Source organism: Dasypus novemcinctus, chromosome 19, assembly GCF_030445035.2.
Source record: "Dasypus novemcinctus isolate mDasNov1 chromosome 19, mDasNov1.1.hap2, whole genome shotgun sequence".
NCBI lineage: Eukaryota > Metazoa > Chordata > Mammalia > Cingulata > Dasypodidae > Dasypus > Dasypus novemcinctus.
In genome coordinates this window covers 20,332,488-20,353,415 of record NC_080691.1, presented here as the reverse complement: position 1 = coordinate 20,353,415, position 20,928 = coordinate 20,332,488, and the positions used below count along the sequence as shown (strand labels likewise).

The window sequence follows — 20,928 nt, the reverse complement described above, 5'->3', positions numbered from 1 at the left end:
AACTTACCCTTTTGAGCTCAGCTCAGCTCAGTTTCAAAGGGAAGACTTCTGACCTAGTCTAGGGCGGTCACATCTTAAATCTCTCTAAGCACCCTGTACATGTTTTTTATTGAACTTACCACAGTTTTTTTGTTTTTTGTTTTAAATTTATATATTTAGTCATTTGACTGTTTGATGTGTATCTTCCTCCCTAGCTTATAATCTCAAATTTGGGAACTTGTTTGTTTTGCTCACCATTTTAACTCCCACATCTAGGACACATGGGTTTCTACAAATACTTGTGGGAGTTGAATGGCAGTGAATGAATGAGTCCTCTTGGCTCATCCTCATGTAACCAGAAGCTGAAGTTGCCTTTTCCAATGTGGTGGTTCTGACAGCAGCTGTGGAACCTTTGCTCCCGCTGGGGAATCCCAAATTAGCTGTGATGTTGGTTGTGGTTGGCAGAATATTATCTCCCCAGATATTCACACCCTGATCCCCCGAATCCGTGAATCTGTTACACCACATGGCAAAGAGGAATTAAGTTAGCAGATGGAATTAGGCTGCTAATCGGCTGACTATCCAGGTGAGCCCAACAGAATCACAAGGGGCTGTAACTGTAGAAGAGAGAGGCAGAAGAGTCAGTGTCAGAGTGAGCGATATGGGGAAGACTCAATTGGCCTTTGCTAGCTTTGAAGCTGGAAAGGGACCACAAGCCAAGGAAAGCAGGCTAGAATCTGGAAAAGGCAATGCAGCCCTGCTGATACCTTTGTTTTAGCCCAGTGAGATCCATTTTCGACTTCTGACCTTCAAAACTGTAAGGTACTAAATTTGCATTGTTTTAAGCCACTAAGTTTGTGGTAAAGTGTTACAGCAGCTAGAGGAAACTGGAACACTGGCCTTAATCATAACTGGAGACACGGTCTTAATTACCTCTGAAGAGCCTAGTCTTGTCCAAGGTCAAGATCCTAAAGCTGGAAGTAACCTAAAAATAGCATCTGTGTTTGTTCAATGTATATTGTCATGCACAAGTGGCTCTTAATGTTTATGGTGCTATATTAGACTAGAAAGCTTAGGTTTACTTCTGTCTTTTAGATCTGTCCTGAATGTGTTACTGGTTTAGGATAAATGCTATTTGCTATCCTCCCTTGTTCCTGCTTTTTCTTCAGCCTTTAAAACTTACATGGCTAGAGTTTTAAAGGCTTCCCCAGGGTCTTTTTCTTTTTTCTTTTTAAAGAAGTTTTAGACTACATAAATGTTATATCAAAAATATAGGGGGAAGCAGATGAGGCTCAACTGATGGAGCGTCCACCTGCCATGTAGGAGGTCCAGGGTTCGATACCCAGGGCCTTCTGGCCTGTGTGGTAAGCTGGCCCACGTGCAGTGCTGCCGCACACACAGAGTGCTGTGCAGCGTAGGGGAGCCCCACGTGCAAGGAGTGCACCCTGCAAAGAGAGCCACCCCGTGTGAAAAACGTGCAGCCCGCCCAGGAGTGGCGCTGCACACATGGAGAGCTGACGCAGCAAGATGACGCAACAAAAAGAGATACATTCCTGGTGCCACTTGACAAGAATGCAAGTGGACACAGAAGAACACACAGTGAATAGACACATAGAGCAGACAATGGGGGGGAGGGAAGGGAGAGAAATAAAAACAAATCTTCAAAAAAATATATATATATAGGGGATTCCCATATGTCACCCCCTACCCCTCCTACACTTACCCACATTAACAACATCCTTCATTAGTGTGGTACAATTGTTACCACTGAGGAACACATATTGAAGCACTGCTACTAACCATCAACTATAGTTTACACTATAATTCCCTAGTGTCTTAACTTCTAATAATAGAGAAAATTTGTGAACATCCATGCAGCCGGGAATTTGCCTTAGATCTGATATAAACTGGATAAGAAAAGAAATTACTATGAAGTCTTTGCTTTATACTCCCACATTTCCCCCATTTTGGTGGCCATGAGATGTGTATAAATGCTTTTTTTAAACTTTATTGAAAACCCACAATAGAAAAAGCCACCGATAGTCACTGTTTAAACTACAGTAGTGCTCTGGCAGTGTTTTTTTGGTTGTTTTTTTTTTTTTTAGGTACCGGGTGCCGGGCATTGAACCCGGGACCTTGTATGTGGGAAGCTGGTGCTCAACCACGGAGGCACATTGGCTCCCCTGAGTTGGTTTTTCATTTGCTTGCTTGTTTGTTGTTAGGAGGCACCAGGAACCAAACCCAGGATGGCCCATGTGGGAAACAGGTGCTCAACCACTTGAGCCACACCAGCTCCGTGTATTACTGTTTAATTTTGAAAACCCCCTTCCCCTTAAAAAATAAAGGGAATTAAATTGATTTCATTTTTGGAATTTTCCGACACCACCGCAGATATTTTTAAACTTTTCTTAGGGTATCCCAAACCTGGCTTGGAATCTCCATGCCACGTGTCATCCATCTTCAATTCAAATGTGTGCCAAACACTGGCAGCGTCCCAGGGACACAAAAATGGGTAAGACTCAGCCCTCCTTCAATGAATGCACAATCTACCTAGTGAGAGTAACAAACATATCTGTTCAATTAAAAATGTGACAGTTGCAATGACTCAGATGAACAAAGAGCTTTTGAGTAGAAGGCTTGAAACAGAGGGTGTCATTTGAGCTCGTTCTTGAAGGGTAGGCAGGAGCTTGAAAGGTGGAGAAGAAAGGAATGCCATTGTCCCAGGATGTAGAAACGATAGCATGAGCAAAACCAGAACACAAAAATGCGAACCGTGTATTTCCACTAAGATCAGGAACTAGGCCAGGATGTCCATTAAATTTGGGGCAGTTTGAACACTATAAATAATGATAGTAATGGATTTATAATCCCTAGAATAAAATAAATATCCATGAGTACATACTGAGATATAAATAAATAATTGAACAAGTCTATACGAGAGATCCTCCTACCAATGAATATCATCTAATAGAGAAAAACAATGATAGAAATAGAAAAATCACCATTTTTCAAACATCCTAGCAATAACTATTTTTAAGACAAAAATTAGTAGGTTGAAAATATGATGAGAAATTGGATCTTCTACATAATCTCAAAGTAGCTCCTCCCAAGATACTTATTACTTAGAGAAAAATAGTAACTTTGCAGTGGGAAGACCTGGCAGATACTACCTTAGTTAACCACACGATAGAAATCACCACCACTAGTAATGAGACAACTTTCCAGATGTGCCTCCAGATAGGATAAATGGAGGAGTTCACACATTATTTCTGTTATATTCTTGTCAAAATTGCATAGCCTCAATTTAATCATGAAGTAACCTTAGAAAAATCCAAATTCAGGGACATTCTGCTAAAGTGTGAAGGTAAAGGAAAAAAAGACAAAGCAAGACTAAGAAAATGTTTCAGATTAAAGGAGATTCTGCTAACCTAGCACTAACATTTGAAGAATACAGATGAAAAGTATATAAGAAATCTTTATATTATTTTTGCAAGTAAGTCCGCATTTGTTCAAAATGAAAAGTTAAAAAAAATTTTTTTTAAGTTTAATGTTCATGTGTGCAAGTGTGTGCATAGAAAAAGCATAAAAAGGTAGAGTAATAAAATATTTACAGTGCTCTCTAGATCATAGGTAATGGACTGTTTTTATTTTCTTTTAGTTATTTGTACTTTCTGGTTTTTCCTCAATGAAATGGTAATTGTACTGCGATCATAAAAATTTTTAACATTTGAGGAATCTAGATGAAGGATATAGAGGAATTCTTTGTACTATTTTTGCAACTTCTTTTAAGTCTGGAACTATTTCAAAATGAAAAGTTAAACAACAAAAATATAAGGTAGGTATAGAAGTTTGGTATTGTTTATGAATTCCAAAAATAGATATTAGATTATGTTTGTAAACTGGTCTGTTCCTCTGGCATATTAGATTGTATTGGATTCAGAGGTTTTACTTTTACTTGATTAAATAATGATTAAGGCTTTGATTGAGCCATGTCAGTAGGATGTTGCATCCCTGCCGCCTTGGTGGGCAGGGACTCAGAAAAGACATGGCCAAGAACAGAGTTTGGAGTTTTGATATTGGAGCCCTGGGAAGTAAACACACAGAAACAGATTCATGAGGAGGGGGTAAAGGCTCCATTAGACAGGCAGAGGCTCCTGGAAGAGAGAGATGAGCTGTTAGCCTGATAGTCTACAGATGATCTTGTGGAAAGAACAGAACAACTGAACCCAGAAAGAAATGAGCCCCAGAGAGAGACAAGACTTTTCCCAGCTTACAGTTGATATTGGAAGCGCTGGGACCACGGAGCCTTAAGAGGAAGAGGAAGCCTGAATCCCTGCAGATGTCGGCAACCATCTTGCTACAACATGTGGCAACTGACTTTGATGAGGGAAGTAACTTATGCTTTATGGCCTGGTAACTGTAAGCTTCTACCCCAAATAAACACCCTATATAAATACCAACAGATTTCTGGTATTTTGCTTCAGCAGTCCTTTGGCTGACTAATACATAGGCCATATTATACAGCTATACTACCAGGCACCATGATGGCTACAGCTTTAGTCTACTTCACAGATGAATGACTGGGTCGTAAAGAATTTGGCCTTGCCTAAGAGAAGGTCTGGCCTTTGCCTTAGGCTTCTGGGAGGTAAATCCCAGACTTTTGGAATGTTATGTCTGACAGGAGTACCTTTGTTTGCCCTGGGGGGGGCTTGGGTTATATTGTATAGTCTAACAATGTGATGTAGGGCAAGGACTCTGGGTCAAGCAGTATCAGTAGACCTGAAGACTGACATCGACCACGCAGCAACCAATCAATCATGACTATGTAATGGAGCCCAACAAAAACTATGAACACTGAGGCTCAAGTGAGCATCCTGATTGGCAATACTCTGTGCATACTGTCACACATCCATGCTAGGAGAGCAACACATCCTGACTTCACAGAGAAAAAACAATAGATGCCTTGCACTTGGTACTTCTCCTGAACTCTGCCTGCACTTCTTGCTTTGGCTGATTTTAATCTGTATCCATTCCCTGTAGTAAACCACAACTATGAGCATGACAGCTTTCAGTACTTTTCTGTGACTCCTTATAGAACCTGAGGGTAAATGGGCAATCCCTTGAACTTGCGTTTGGTCAGAAGTGAGGGCAGTCTTGGGGACTGTGCCTTTAACTAGGGAGTTGGCTAAACTCCCCTCAATGGCCCTCTAATCCTGCTACTTCTGTACACATACAGCATTATGGCCATTCTCAAAAAAATAACAGGTGTGACTGCTAGGGAGGAAACCTATTTGCCATTCCCGCACAGAGTGTGTGGGTCCAGGGGCTGGGGGAAGGAAAAGAGGGAGCCTTATGAAGATTATAGTAAAGAGCCCAGTAAAAGTCTCTAAATGCCATTCTAGGGAGTTTAGGCTCATGGAGCTTACAGTGCTATCACTTGCCCTAATGAGGAAACTGGAAATCTTAGTACATTTCAGAAAGGTGAAACAGCAGCAAATGTTTTCCTGTTGTTACCTCTGATAAAATAAGCATAATATGTGTGACCAAAAAACAGGATGGAGGGAAGCGGACTTGGCCCAGTGGTTAGGGCGTCCGTCTACCACATGGGAGGTCCAAGGTTCAAACCCCGGGCCTCCTTGACCCGTGTGGAGCTGGCCCATGTGCAGTGCTGATGCGCACAAGGAGTGCTGCGCCACGCAGGCGTGTCCCCCGCGTAGGGGAGCCCCACGCACAAGGAGTGCGTCCCATAAGGAGAGCTGCCCAGCGCGAAAGAAATTCCAGGAATGGTGCCGCACACACGGAGAGCTGACACAACAAGATGACACAACAAAAAGAGACACAGATTCCTGTGCCACTGACAACAACAGAAGCGGACAAAAAAGAACACGCAGGAAATGGACACAGAGAACAGACAACCGGGGAGGGAGGAAAGGGGAGAGAAATAAATAAAATGAATCTTAAAAAAAAAAAAAAACAGGATGGGAAAATTATTTCATGTAACAAGAATACAGATTTCAGTTTTCACTTTATGGCCAAACTACTAATACATACGCAGAGAAAATTTCCCTGTCGGGTAGATAATATTAGTAGATTCTCAGTAAACCCTTACGGCATCAAACTGAATACGAGGTAGGTTTTACTATCCAAATTCTGTCCTAAAAGTCTTATACAGCATAAGCTAGTGATTTAAAAAAAATATTATTTCTCCTTTCAATTTCCCAATTCTAAGAAACTCATGTTTTCAAACCAATAATAATAGCAACAGTAAAACAAGCTTGAATAAAATATTAATCTAAGCATGTAAAATTGGGATGATCATTCTTTGAGATAATTCAGCTTCTAACAAATTCCATTTATCTCCAATTCAAAAGATGTCATAAGGTTTAACACTATAGCATTCTATGAAACTTATCATCCACCTAGTAAAATATTGGTAATATAATAAAATATAATTAATTGGGACTCTACTAGGAAAGAATTTGTGATGCTTGTTGGGATGAAATATACATCTGTATTACTATGAATAAAGTATTTCCCAATCAAATTTGAAAAATAAAATTGGAAGGAAACTTATTTTAGAAAACAAATTATTTAAATATTTTTAGCATATTATTTGTATTGAAATATCTAGAGTACATCATAAGCAAACATACTGTTACTAAATGAGCAATTTAACTGTATTTGGTATTGATACTCTATAAATCAGACTTCTTTCCACTTCAGCCTGACTGCAGCCCTCTTCAGGACGCTGGGGGTGGGCTGGGGCAGGGAGAGTGCAAAGGGAAACGGGGGAGATTTCTGAACTGGGTCAGGTCTCAGCATTGGCGCTTTACCTTCCTGAGATAAGGAGACTTCGGCACTTCTGCTGTGTCATTGGCACGACTTTCTGGTACTTCACTGAGGTCCCCATCTCCTCTTTTTGTTCTAGGGCTGCCACGGTTTTCCAAAGCAGAGGTATTTGTGTGAGTCTCACTAGGATAAAGCCTTTTGGGTGCTGCTTTTCTTGAGATACACTCTGGGGCCTTCCTGGTATCTTCACCAGCCTTTGCATCTGACTGTATCAAATCTGACCTGAGATATTAACAAGGATCAAGTGAATGAATCAGTTACTTTATACTTTTATATAATGGAGCATATGAGATGACTATATGGCACTGATTTGGGGAATGTATTAAAATAATATGGAACTAATTGTTGAAAGCTAATGTTCATATATATGATCACTTAAATGTTCTCCCCACAGATTTGAATTTTTCAGTAAAGTAACCCACAGTTCATGATACATTTTGTGATAGGGTAACAGGGTCAAATTAGAAAAACAGCTAAGTTATGAATGTATGATAAGGCTTTATGTAGTCATTTAAAAATTATGTTTTTAAGTCACAGTGATAATGGAACATACTCACAACATAATATTTAGTAGGGAAAAAACAGGATACAAAACTTCATATTCTATTTGGCCCCAATGATGTCTTAAAATAAATGTCTTTGTAAAATAAAAAAAATATGAAGGAAAATACAGTGAAGCAAAATGTTAACATTGGTTATCTCAGAATGGTGTATTAAATGTGACTGATATTTTCTTTTTTGTGTTTTTCTTTATTTTCCAAATTTCCCACAGTAACTTACTTTTACAAAAAAGAGTCCCTACCCCTCTAAAAATTACAAAGAAAAACAATGGCTGTCTCTATGGCTGAGAAAGAATTTATAGTCATTTATAGACTTTCCTTTGTCACTCATTAAAAATAACAGAAAAGGCAAGCAGATATGGCTCAAGCAATTGAGCTACCACCTACCACAAGGGAGGTCCCGGGTTCAGTTTCCGGTGCCTCCTGGAGAAAATGAGCAAGACAGTGAGCTGGTGCAACAGGCTGGCACATCAAGCTGACACAACAAGATGACACAACAAGGAGACACAAAGAGGAAACACAACGAGAGAGACAACAAAAGCAGGGAATGGAGGTCACTTAAGCGAATGAATGCCTCTCTCCCACATGGGAGATCCCAGATTCAGTTCCCGGTGCCTCCTAAAGAGAAGATAAGGAGACATAGAGCACACAGCGAGAGGAGACAGAGAGCAGACGGTGAATGCAAACAATGGGGGGGATAAATAAATTAAAATAAATCTTAAAAAACAAAACAGAAAACTAAAACTCAGAAATGAGTTATGGATAACATCAGTAATAAATCAGATGGTCCTGATAAATTTTGGTCAGAAGAGAAAAGGTAAGATTAGTAATAGCTCTAAGTTCTGGTTAGGTCTTTATATAGCTTTTCCTGATTCAGTCAAAATTTCTCATCTTCTTGGTGATGGTAGTACAGCATTATGAAAGTTATTAACATTGCTGAATTATGCATCTGAATATGGTTAATAAGAAATTTAAGTTGTATATAGGTTATTAAAATATAAGTAAAAATATTTCTGATCTTATAATATTTTATTCTTCATTTGTTTCCTAAATGAAAGCCACTGAATTATTTTAGAGTAAGACTGCAATGGGCGTTTTCCCCAACCATTCAAAATGTTAGAATATGATCTTACCTTTTCAATTTTTGTGAAAGACACAGGGATTGTGGCGAAGATGTCCTACTTGGCACATCAGCTAATGTAGCCAAAATAAAGTTAGCTTCCAGTAACATGTCATCAATACTTAAAGCCATAGGTCTAAAAATGGAAAGTCAGAGCAAGAATTGACACTTACTATACGATGGACATTAGGAAAACAGAATACAACACTTAATTCTTAAGTAAACAAACAGAAGTCCTGCACCTTTCCACAAATTAACATAGTCCTAAGAGCTGAAAAGGCCTTTAGAAATCACTACATCTGGGAAATGGATGTGGCTCGAGTAACTGAGCTCCTGCCTACCACACGGGAGGTCCTGGGTTTGGTTCCTGGTGCCTCCTGAAGAAGGCAAGCAAGACAGCAAGCTGACGCAACAAGGAGACACAAAGAGGAAACAAAAAGAGGAAACACAATGATATGCAACAAAGCGAGGAGCTGAGGTGGCTAAAGCAGTTGAGCACCTCTCTCCCACAAGGAAGATCCCAGTTCAGTTCCTGGTGCCTCCAAAAGAGAAGAGAAGCAGACACAGAGCAGACAGCAAGCACAAATAATGAGGGAGGGGAATGAATAAAATAAATCTTAAAAAAAAAAATCACCACAAAACATCTTTAACCCAATCTCATTTGAAATTTTAGTTCTGAAATACCATATGAAGTCACAGAGATTTGACTTGTTTAGGCCAGATACAATTTTCTAATTAGGTAATTTATTCAATTCCATGTCAAACTGATAAATATTTTCACTTTGCACTTTGACTATATTATTCTCAACAAAGTTACCAAGTAAATAACGCCATGTTAATGGCATCTTTTAACATTTTAAATGGATGTGTTGCTAGTAAAGTTAAGGAATCCTAAGGTGTGAATTTATTTTCAAAGTGATTCAAAGATTTTTATCATAGATCTATAACAAAAGAAAATAAATTCAGAAAAGTTTCCAAGGACCTACTTTCCAGGAAAATCAAAATGCATGGATATAGGTGCATGTGTAGCTTCTGAAAGTGTCAGAATTCCCTGAAAGAAGGAAAATAAAAAACTTGAAATCTTTATAAATTACCAGTGAAATTTGAATTTTAACTTGATACAAGATCTACCTTCAATTCTTTGAAGCAAAATGTTATTTCAGTGTCAAGTCCAATTTGAAAGAAGTCAAACTCGTTTGGGCCAACAAACATCTCACTGTATACAGAACTTGTCAAATCTGTTCAAATTATAGGAAAATAAAGAATAAAATTAGTTCCATAGGTATTTGTTAAATTTTAATATTAAAACATAGCCATAAGTGGTAAGTTAAAAATAGCCATAAATTCATTGACACTACTTCACTGAAAGTCGAGGGTCTCTGTCTATGTCCCCTTCCCTGAGTATAGGCAGGCTCTGTGACTGCCTGACCAATAGGATATGGTGATCTTGTGTCTGTTTCTGGGCTTATGCATTAAGAGACTGGCAGCCTCTACTTCCCATGGATTGGAGCACTTGCTCTTGGATCTCAGCCACCATTCTATATGAAATATAGGTTACATGGAGAGGCCACAAGAGGTGCAGGCACTCTGGCTGGCAGCACACCTGAGCTCCTGGCCAACAGACAGCATCAACTAGCAGCCACTCATGTGCCATCTTGGATGTCCTCAGATGATTCCAGGTTTGGATTTTCGCAGCAACTACTGTCATTATCAACCCTGATATTTGGAACTTTACATGTACATTCTAAGATATAAAAGATGTAGACTTTTATGATCTTTATTACATATTCTTTTGTGATTTAAAAAATAAATTGTGGAACAAAAGCAAAAACAAAACAAAACAAACCAGATAAATTGTTTTCATTTAAATTAAACACTTTTGTGCTCCAAAGTACATCATCAAGAAAGTGAAAAGGCAACTCACAGAATGGGAGAAATATATGCAGTCATGTCTCTGACAAGGCACCTGTATCCTGAACAATAAAAAGACAACTCAAGGAGCAGATGCGGCTCAAGCAGTTGAGGGCCCACCTCCCACATGGGAGGTCCTAGGTTTGGTTACCTGTGCCTGCTAAAGAAGACAAACAAACAACAAGCAAAAATAATGAGCAGACAGCAAGCAAACAATAAGCAGACAACAAGCAAAAACAAACAAGCAGGGAATGGATATGGCTCAAGCAGTTAAGCACCTGCCTCCCACATGGGAGTTCTGAGGTTCAGTTCCCAGTGCTCCTAAAGAAAAAACAAACCGACAAGGAGTTCAAACAATGAGAAAAAAACAACAACAAGCAAACAGATGAGGAAGCCATCTTGGGGTGGGAGGAAGAGGGCCCAACTGAAAAATGGTAGGGAAAACTATGTGTGTATGGTAGGGGGAGTTATATGGGAAATCTGTACTTTTTACATGATTTTCTGTTAACCTACAACTGCTCTAATTTAAAAAAAAAATGCTGGAGGTGGAAAACAGCAGGCATTATTAAAAAAAAAAAAAGGAAAGAAAAATGAGCAAAATATTTGAACATTCTCCCAAAGAAGATATAATAATGGCCAATAAGCACATGAAAAAATGCTCAGAAGTATTAGTAGTTAGGAAAATGCAAATCAAAAACCATAATAAGATACCACTTCATGCACAGTATGGCTATAGTAAGGAAGGCAGACAATAACAAGCACTGGTGATGATGTGGTAAAATTGGAGCCTTCACACATTGCTGATGGGAATTGGTACAAAATATTTATTTTAACTCATAAAGTTAAACATAGAATTACCATATGGCCCAGCAATTCCATTCCTCATATACACCAAAAATAACTGAAAACAAGTACCGAAACAAAAACTTGTTTGCAAATGTTCATAGTGGTACTATTCAGGAGAGCCAAAAGGTAGAAACAATTTAAATGTCCATCAATGGGTGAATGGATAAACAAACTGTGGTAGAGCCATACAATGGAATATTATTCAGCCATAGAAAGGAATGAAATTCTAACACATGCTATAATGTGGATTAACCTTGAAAACATTATGCTCAGTGAAAGAAGACAGACACAAAAGAGCAAATACTGTGTGATACCATTTACATGGAATGTCCAGAATAGGCAAATCCATAGAGACAGAAAGAAGATTAGTAATAGCCTAGGGTTAGGCTGGGGGTTGTAAGAAAACAGGGAGTGACTGCTAATAGATATGGGGTTTCTTTGGAGGAGTGATTTAATGTTCTAAAATTGATTGTAGGGTTGCATAACTCTGTGGATATATTAAAAACCACTGAATTATACACTTTAAATACATTGTGTAGTGTCATAAAGTTAATTTTTAAAAAGAATGATGAATGTAAAGGAAAAAAGATAGCATTTCTTTTATTTCCCAAACCCTACCCTTATCCCCCCACACAATACATATACACTATTTTCCAATACCTTTGTTCAAAAAAGAAGTTCAATGTGGTATTTATAATAAATTATACATTCTTCTTGATCTCCCCAATATTTTTTTTTAAGATTTATTTTTATTTATTTCTCTCCCCTCCCCCCCCATGCCCCAGTTGTCTGTTCTCTGTGTCCATTTGCTGTGTGTTCTTCTGTGTCCACTTGTATTCTTGTCGGTGGCACTGGGAATCTGTGTCTCTTTTTGTTGCATCATCTTGCTGCGTCAGCTCTCCATGTCTGCAGTACCACTCCTGGGCAGGCTGAACTTTCTTTCGCGCTGGGCAGCACTCCTTGCAGGGCACACTCCTTGTGTGTGGGGTTCCCCTACACAGGGGACAGCCCTGCGTGGCACAGCACTCCTTGCACGCATCAGCACTGCACGTGGGCAAGCTCCACATGGGTCGAGGAGGTCCTGGGTTTGAACCCTGGACCTCCCATGTGGTAGGCAGACACTCTATCTGTTGAGCCAAGTCCGCTTCCTCCCAATATTTTTGGACATGTTGTACAACTCTACTTAACATATCAAATTATGTTAACTATCAGAGTTCATATCTAAATTGATCTAAAAAGAATAAAATTTATAATGGGAAAGCTGTAAAGATAAAATATTAATTCATATATGTTCTCTGTTTTCTTTTGCAGTCATCTTTTTTAACTTAACTATCATCAGTATCTTTAATAGACCCTTATAACACAAAGATATTGAATGACAATTACATCTATAGACAGAGTCTATTTTGGAAATCAACCCTTATTTTCAAATTTTTCAGCTAAGCAAGCTTTCATTTTAAAAGCCCCATTCTTACATCTTAACCTAATAGCTCTAGCCATCAATGAGCCATCAATATTTGCTTATAAAATGAGATGGAGAATAAAAAAAATAGAAAAAATATTTGCCAATAGCTATGTATAGATTTATATTAAATTTATTAAGTTTATTACAAGTAATCTTCTTTGATGCTAATGTAATGGGTTTTCCTCAACCATTATGTCCTCTCAATGACTATTTATATATATGAAGCTATTGATTTTTGCATGTTTATTTTATATCCTACCACACTGAATTATTTTATTGAGTTAGTGTTATTATTGATTCACTAGGGTTTTTCTAGGTGTGCATTTTTATTATTTGCAAATAGAGATACTTGTACTTTTTCAGTGCCTCTAATTATTTATTTTGTCTAATTGCAATGACTATTAACTCTAGTAGGAATGACAGTGGGTATCCTTGCCTTGTTTCTGATCTTACTGGAAATGACTCTACTGTTTTTCTATTAAGTAAGATGCTGGTTTTACGGATATATTTTTTATCATATTAAAGTGTTCATCAATACCTAAATTTTGAGTGTTTTTTTAAATCAAGAATGGATATTAAAGTTTTTCTAAGGCTTTTTCAGCATCTATTGAGATAATTATGTCAATTTTTCCTTAGATCTATTAATATAGTATGTTACATTAATGGATTTTCTGATAATGAACTAACCTTGCATTCCTGGAATAAATCCCATTTGGTTAAGTTGTATCATTTCCTTAATGAGGTATTGGATTCTGTTTCCTAGTATTTTATTCAACTTTTATACGCACTTTTTTTTTGGGGGGGGGGAAGTATCAGGGATTGAACCTGGGACCTTGTTCAAGCAAAGCACACACTCAACCACTGAGCTACACCTGCTCCTAATGTACGTTTTTAAATGAAAAACGTGAGCATGCTGGGCATACCATTTTATAATAAACTGTTATCACTCAGTAATATAGTAAATAATACAGTATGACCACCTTTCCATGTCAATAAAAACATTTTATAATTGTGTTTTGAGTTTTCCATTACAAAATTACTCAATAAACATCTTTGATATACACCCTCAGAGAGAGAAGAATGTATGCACATCCACATACATAACATTACTTTGAATAGTTTCATAGTATTTCACTACCTTTCCTCAACCAATCTCCTGTTGTTACATTTGAAGGATAGAAGGAGACGTATCAAGCTATTAAAAAATGCTAATCTCTGGATTGTGGGATTTCAGGTGGCTTTTTAAATTAGTGTGGTTTTTTTTGTACTTTTAATTTTCTTCAATGAACATGAATTACTTAAATAGGAAGAACAAGAGATAAATGGTATATTTTTTAAAAGGCCCAAACACCTTCAAAACAAATCATCTCAAACAAGAAGATTGATATCACTCCCAGAAACACTGAGTAAGTTCATAAACAAAGTTAAGCAATTGGGTCCCTAGCCAACCATACCAATAATTACTCATTAGAAAGCAGCTCACTGGGGACAGTGTTTCCTAGTTACGAAATGGCCATCTTTATTAAGAGATGGATAATGGAAAACAAAACAGACCTTTTTACTAGCCCAGCACATATTTTCCAGACCATGCACTCTTGGGTGCCAAAAAATAATGCTATAAGAGATATGAAAGAAGCAATAATAGCATGGTGGTAACAAGCCTGAATGTCAGAACCAGACTGAGTTGAAATTCTAAGCTACCACTTAATGGTGATACCAGGCAAGTCACTCTTCGTATATAAAATGAGGATAACTATAGTACCTATCTTATACAGTGGGTATGAAGATCAAATAAATTCATAAATGTAAATCACTTAGAACAATTCCTGGCATATACTTAACAGTACAAAAGTCATTTGATGCAACTTAAGCTCTGGTTCTACTGGTTTTTCATTTAAAAAGAGTACAGTTATTTCCTTTGTATTCTTTCTTTTCTGCTCTCACTCAAAAAAAATAAAAAGTATCTAAAATGACAAAGTCTCTTAAGGGAAGCAGCTGTGGCTCAATCAGTTGGGCTCCCGTCTACCATATGGGAGGCCATGGGCCCGCAAACGCTACGGAGAACTGACTCAGCAAGATAATGCAACAAAAAAAAGGGAGACAAGCAAAAACACAGAAGAGCTCACAGCAAATGGACACAGAGAGCAGACAGCACGCAAAAAGCCACAAGGCGGGGCGATAAAAAAAAAAAGTCTCTTAACAGTTTGTTGTGCCAAAAATACCCTAGTAAATTTTCTTGACACCATACTTCTGACTTAATATACCTTACTTTCTCTATTCCATCGAGATAACATGGGAACTGATTTAAAGAGCAATCACATTTTCTGTCCTATGCATTTGCCATCTGGAATACCTTTTACAATCTAAATAAAGTTACTTTTTCTTCTTATGTGGTCAAAGATCCTATCAACTGGTTTGATGGCCTAATTTTTTAAAAGATAAACACAAAAGATGGTAAAGGATGAGAAACAGATCTTAAAATCTTAACTGAGAGAAGCAGATTTGACTCAACTGATAGAGCATCCGTCTACCACATGGGAGGTCCAGGGTTCAAACCCAGGACCTCCTGTGATGAGCTGGCCCATGCACAGTGCTGATGTGCACAAGGAGTGCCCCTGCGCAAGGGGAGTCCCATGCCCAAGGCGTGTGCCCCGTAAGGAGAGTGGCCCTATGCGAGAAAAGCGCAGCCTGCCCTGGAGTGGTGCCACACATACAGAGCTGATGCAGCAAGATAACGCAACAAAAAGAGACACAGATTCCTGGTGCCGCTGACAAGAATGCAAATGGACACAGAAGAACACACAGCGAATGGACACAGGGAGGAGACAATGGGGGGGAGGGGGGAAGGGGAGAGAAATAAATAAAAAATAAATCTTAAGAAAACTTAACTGAAAACATATTTTCCTCAATAATCATTCTTCTATTTTGAAAAACAACCTGAATTTCAAAGCCAAATATTTTAATTATTGTGTTAAATTTCTTGAACTTTCCAGTGTATTGATGATTTTTCCACATTGTACTGCTTTCTAGACGGTAATAAATATTATGCCACTAATAGTTACTGTATGACTTGTCATCAAGAAAGCCAGGAAGAACCAATTCACCAAAGCACCATGACAGATGTAATCCTTACCCATTGATTCCTCATTGGAACTCTTGAGGCAAACATTCAGTGAAGTAACAGCAAGAGTAACTTCCTCTTGATTTGACGTAAAATGAACAATTGCCTCAGCAAGCACTCTACAGAATGTAATAAAAAGTATTAACATTATTTGGAAAACTAACAGAAAGAATTCACTGGGACTCAAGTCTTTAATCTGAAATAAATAGGATAGGTGGCTCTAGTTTAGAAAAATTTACCCAAAGATCTATCTTCTTTCTTATATATACACTGCTATGTTTTTAGTAGATTTTAAAAATTGTGTCCTCATTTGAAGGCCAAGATAATAGTAAAATATGTGAATGCTGTAGTATGATCAAAATACCAGGAAAAAATGTCTTTAATTTGATGTTTTCATATGCTAGATATATTAAAAAAAAAAAAAAAAAAAAAAAAAAGTTGGCCCAGGACCTTACTCCAAAAGGAGACAGTAGAAAAGGAAGCTGCTCAGATGGAATGGGGGTGATTCTGCTGGAGCCCCAGTTCAGGAGTTGGGAGTCTATGAGCAGCCTGCTGTCTATATTCATTTCCTTTATTACTTGTCCTAGACGATTACTTTTAAAGATCTCTTGAAACCCCAATGCCCTTTTATTCTGGGATCACCCCTTTTTTATAAACAGTCTAATTGAGATATACTTCACATACCAAAAAATTTAAAGTGGTTTGATTCACATTTCCCTAACGATTAAAGATGTTGAGCATCTTTTCATGTATTTATTGGCCATTTGTATATCTTTTTTGGAGAGTCTGTTCAAATCCCCTGCCCATTTTTTAAGTTACGTTATTTGTCTTTTTGCTATTGAATTCTTAGTTCTGGCTCCTTTTGAAATTGAGGTGTAGTTAGATAAAAATGAGATTCCTAGAGTTTATGTAACCTTGGTGTTAACCTGATGATAGACATTAGCTTAGCAGTGTTTCATGATTCCAACGTGTCAGGAACACCTACAAAATTCATCAGGGAACTTTTACAGTATAAAGGGGAGGTGTTATAAGTCACAAGATACTGAGAGCTAATAAAAAGGGAAATGTAATTGGATGAGACCCTTCCAGACCAACTTCTCTAAACTGGGACAAATATCACATATATGTATGTGTATGTGTGTGTGTGTGTGTGTATATATACACACACACATGCACACATAATTCAGCCTTCTTTCCTGATAGTTATCTGTTATGGAATGTCAGTTTTTATGACAGGAGGGGATAAGTGGGAAAGGAATGTACAGAGTAGAGATGGGGAGAACTCTATAAACCTTAGGGCACATTTCCTTCTTTGGCCTGGACTTGAGATGTCACATTCTTACTCTCTGGATGCCCATGTCAGTCCAGCTGCCTGAGATTCTGCAGTAAGACTGGCTCTGTTCTCAGATCATTATCTTGAGACCCCAGAGAGGCCACAGATCCCTAAAGGGGCTCTCAGTAGCAGACAAGAGTACAAAGAATAAAGGAGAAGGAGGCTTTGAAGGTCCTAGTCTCACCTCTGCAGTAAACCAATTTTTTCACCATAACTAATTCACTTGATCTGTGTGGTTCTCACCTTCCTCAGAAGAGGAGAGGGCCAGGTTCAACCATCTAAGGTTTACTGATAGCTGACTATGTGCCAGGCACTGTGCTAGAGGTTGGGCAAAAACCCTGTCTCTGCCCCAGAAGAACCCATGATTAGGTGAGGCCACACTCAGAACTAACTATATTATAATGTAACTGGCAGTCTGGAAAGCAGACTGGAAATGCGAGGGAAGTCTAAGAATTTTCTGGATCATGGAAGGAGGAGATGTACGAGGCCAGTCAAAAAAGGTACCACTTGAACTGGCCCTTTTGAATAAATAATGTTTAGATTGAGGGGTAGGGTACTTGTTACTCTTAAATTTGAATATTCTGGGGAGTGGATGTGGCTCAAGCATTTGAGCACCCACCTCCCACATGAGAAGTCCTGGGTTCAGTTCCTAGTGCCTCCTGAAAAAAAAACAACAACCAACAAACGAAAAAAATCAACTCAGGGAGGCGATGTGGCTCAGTGGTTGAGTGCTGACTTCCCACATATGAGGTCTCAGGTTCAATACCTGACCCCTGGTACCTCAAAAAAAAAAAAAATCTGGAAAAACAAAGATAAAAAGACCCTTTTAAGTAGTAAAATGTGAATATTTGTTACATAGATGTGTACATGTGTTTTTATTACTTTCTGTATTGTTCCATACGTTTGAAATATTTCATAAATTAAAAGGTACATTTGATACCTGCATTCAGATATTCTACATTTCTAGCTTAGACATATTATTTCACTGTTGTCAATATCATTAAAGTTTTTACCTGGAGGAAAAGCCAAACTGAACAAAAATATGTTCATAAATCCATGATGAGAACTGTTTGACCAGTTCAAGAAAGAGAGCTCTTTAGTTAGCTCTTCTCCAGTTCTCAAAAAATGTCAGAAGAAATATGAAAAATAAAGAGAAAATATATAGCAACACTTGAAAACAGGCAAAAGTGTCTGGGTAAATAAGGCCTGGAAAAACAGCAGAACACCACTGTGCCCCTGCACACCCCACTTCCCACCCAGTGCAACCTGGAGTCAAGAGCACATTGCCCCAGAGTGTTACAGAAAGAGCCCAGTGTTTCCTCTGGGCTAGAGTGGGAGGAAAATGGCCCCTCAGTGGATTACTGCCAACTGAGAACCAGATGACCTACCAGCTTCCCACGGTCCCCTTGCCTTGGCACAACAGAAGTCCCTAGTAATGTGCAATTCCAGGGACCAGAGGGTAGGGGATGAAAGTCCTGAATGGACTGAGATTAAGCCTCCCCCAAGGACAGTTATTTGTGCCACTGCATATAATAAACAAAGAGCTGATTCCCATAATAAAGTAATAAAAATATAAAATAAATCAGGAATAAAAATATATAAATAACAAAAATGGCAATAAATATGAATGTATAACTCATCAAGAAAGAAAAATACAACATATGGAAAGATGCTCAAATTGACTAATAATAAAAGAAATGCAACAATAAAGAACACCCAATTTTCTGTCTGGGGTGATGGAAAAGTTTTGGTAATAGATGGTAGGGATGGTAGAAAAATATTGCAAATATGATTAACACCACTGAATTATAAATATGAAAGTAGTTAATATGGGAATGTTTTTTTGTATACATGTTATTGCAATCCAAACTTTAAAAAAGAATACCTAATAATACCATTTTCTACCTATCAAGGTGGCAAAATTTTTGAAGATTGATGATATCCTCTACCTAACAGAACTGTCCTATACTTTTGGTAGGAATGTGAATTGTCACAAACTTCTCAGAGGGGGAAGCAGACTTGGTTCAGTGGTTAGGGCGTCTGTCTACCACATGGGAGGTCTGCGGTTCAAACCCCGGGCCTCCTTGACCCATGTGGAGCTGGCCCATGCACAGTGCTGATGCACGCAAGGAGTGCCGTGCCACGCAGGGTTGTCCCCGCGTAGGGGAGCCCCATGCGCAAGGAGTGCGCCTCATAAGGAGAGCCGCCCAGTGCAAAAGAAAGTACAGCCTGCCCAGAAATGGTGCCACACACACAGAGAGCTGACACAACAAGATGGAGCAACAAAAAAGAAACACAGATTCCTGTGCCGCTGACAACAGAAGTCGACAAAGAAGACGCAGCAAATAGACACAGAGAACAGACAACTGGAGTAGGAGAGGGGGGGAGAGAAATAAATAAAATAAATAAATCTTAAAAAAACAAAAAAAAACTTCTCAGAGGGCAATTTAGTTGTCAGCATGTACACAAATTTAAAATTTGTGTAGCCTTTGACTCAGTAATTCCATTTCTAGGACTCTTGGCATTAGGCAGCATGTAAGATTGTCTCCAGTGATCCCTACCTCCTAATATTCATGTCCTTATGTAATCCCCTCCCCTTGGGTGTGGGATACACTTACTAATTCACTTGTAACAGAGAAAATGACAGAAGTGATTGGATGGCAATGCTGAGATTAGATTACAAAAAGACTGTGGCTTCTATTTTGGGAGTTCTCTAGCTCTCGCTCTCTCTGATTACCAGCTACCACGGTGAGAGGACACTCAGGCTCACATGGTGAACAACCAAGGCCTGCCAGCAACCATATGGTGAGCTTGGACATGAATCCCCCTGGGCAAGCCTTCAGATGAGACCACAGCCCTGGCTGACAGCTTAACTGCAACCTCATGGAAGAACTTGAGCCAGAGGCACTCAGCAAAACCATACCTGGATTCCTGGCCCACAGAAACTATGAAATAAGAAATGTCTGTTTCTTTTAAGCCTCAAATTTGGTGAAATAAGCTACACAACAATAGATAACTAATACACTATTCTATGTAATACTGGCAGCATTGTTTGTGATGGAAAAATGTTGGAAACAACCAAAATTTTCAACAATAGGGTAAAGCTATGTAAGTTATGGTTCACTCATACAATGAGAAATTATGTAACCATTAAAAAGAATAAGTGGGGGGGTATACAAGAACCTCTTATATTTTTTAATGTAACATTTTTTGTATGATGTATATATCTTCAAAAAATACAATTTACAAAAATGATGTGGTGGGGGAGTGGGGAGTGAGTTATATGGGAACCTCTTATGGTTTTGTGTTTTTTTTTAAAGATTTATTTATTTATTTCTCTCCCCTTCCCCACCCTCCACCCCGGTTGTCTGTTCTCTGTGTCTATCTGCTGCGTCTTCTTCGTCGGCTTCTGTTGTTGTCAGCAGCACGGGAATCTGTGTTTCTTTTTGTTGCGCCATCTTGTTGTGTCAGCTCTCCGTGTGTGCAGCACCATTCCTGGGCAGGCTGCACTTTTTTTTCGCGCTGGGCGGCTCTCCTTATGGGGCACACACCTTGCACGTGGGGCTTCCCTACGCAGGGACACCCCTGTGTGGCCTGGCACTCCTTGCGCACATGAGCACTGTGCATGGGCCAGCTCCACACAGGTCAAGGATGCCCCGGGTTTGAATCGCGGACCTCCCATGTGATAGACGGACGCCCTAACTACTGGGCCAAGTCCACTTCCCTTTTTAATGTTTTTTAATG

The 20,928-nt window shown here is 38.7% G+C and overlaps 1 protein-coding gene across 3 annotated transcripts in view; it reads right to left on the bottom strand.

Moving 5' to 3' along the window:
• The window catches only part of RAD9B (RAD9 checkpoint clamp component B), a 45,801-nt gene that overhangs the window by 2,212 nt on the left and 22,661 nt on the right, over window positions 1-20,928 (bottom strand). For 2 of the 3 annotated variants that reach the window (XM_023585908.3, XM_012521376.4), the window contains exons 6-10: window positions 15,864-15,970; window positions 9,640-9,746; window positions 9,495-9,559; window positions 8,522-8,644; window positions 6,813-7,050 (exon numbers count right to left, since the gene is read on the bottom strand). In XM_023585908.3, the coding sequence (XP_023441676.1) occupies window positions 6,813-7,050; window positions 8,522-8,644; window positions 9,495-9,559; window positions 9,640-9,746; window positions 15,864-15,970 (640 nt within the window). The remainder of the gene's footprint in view (window positions 1-6,812; window positions 7,051-8,521; window positions 8,645-9,494; window positions 9,560-9,639; window positions 9,747-15,863; window positions 15,971-20,928) is intronic. The other variant, XM_023585909.3, reaches the window with a different exon arrangement.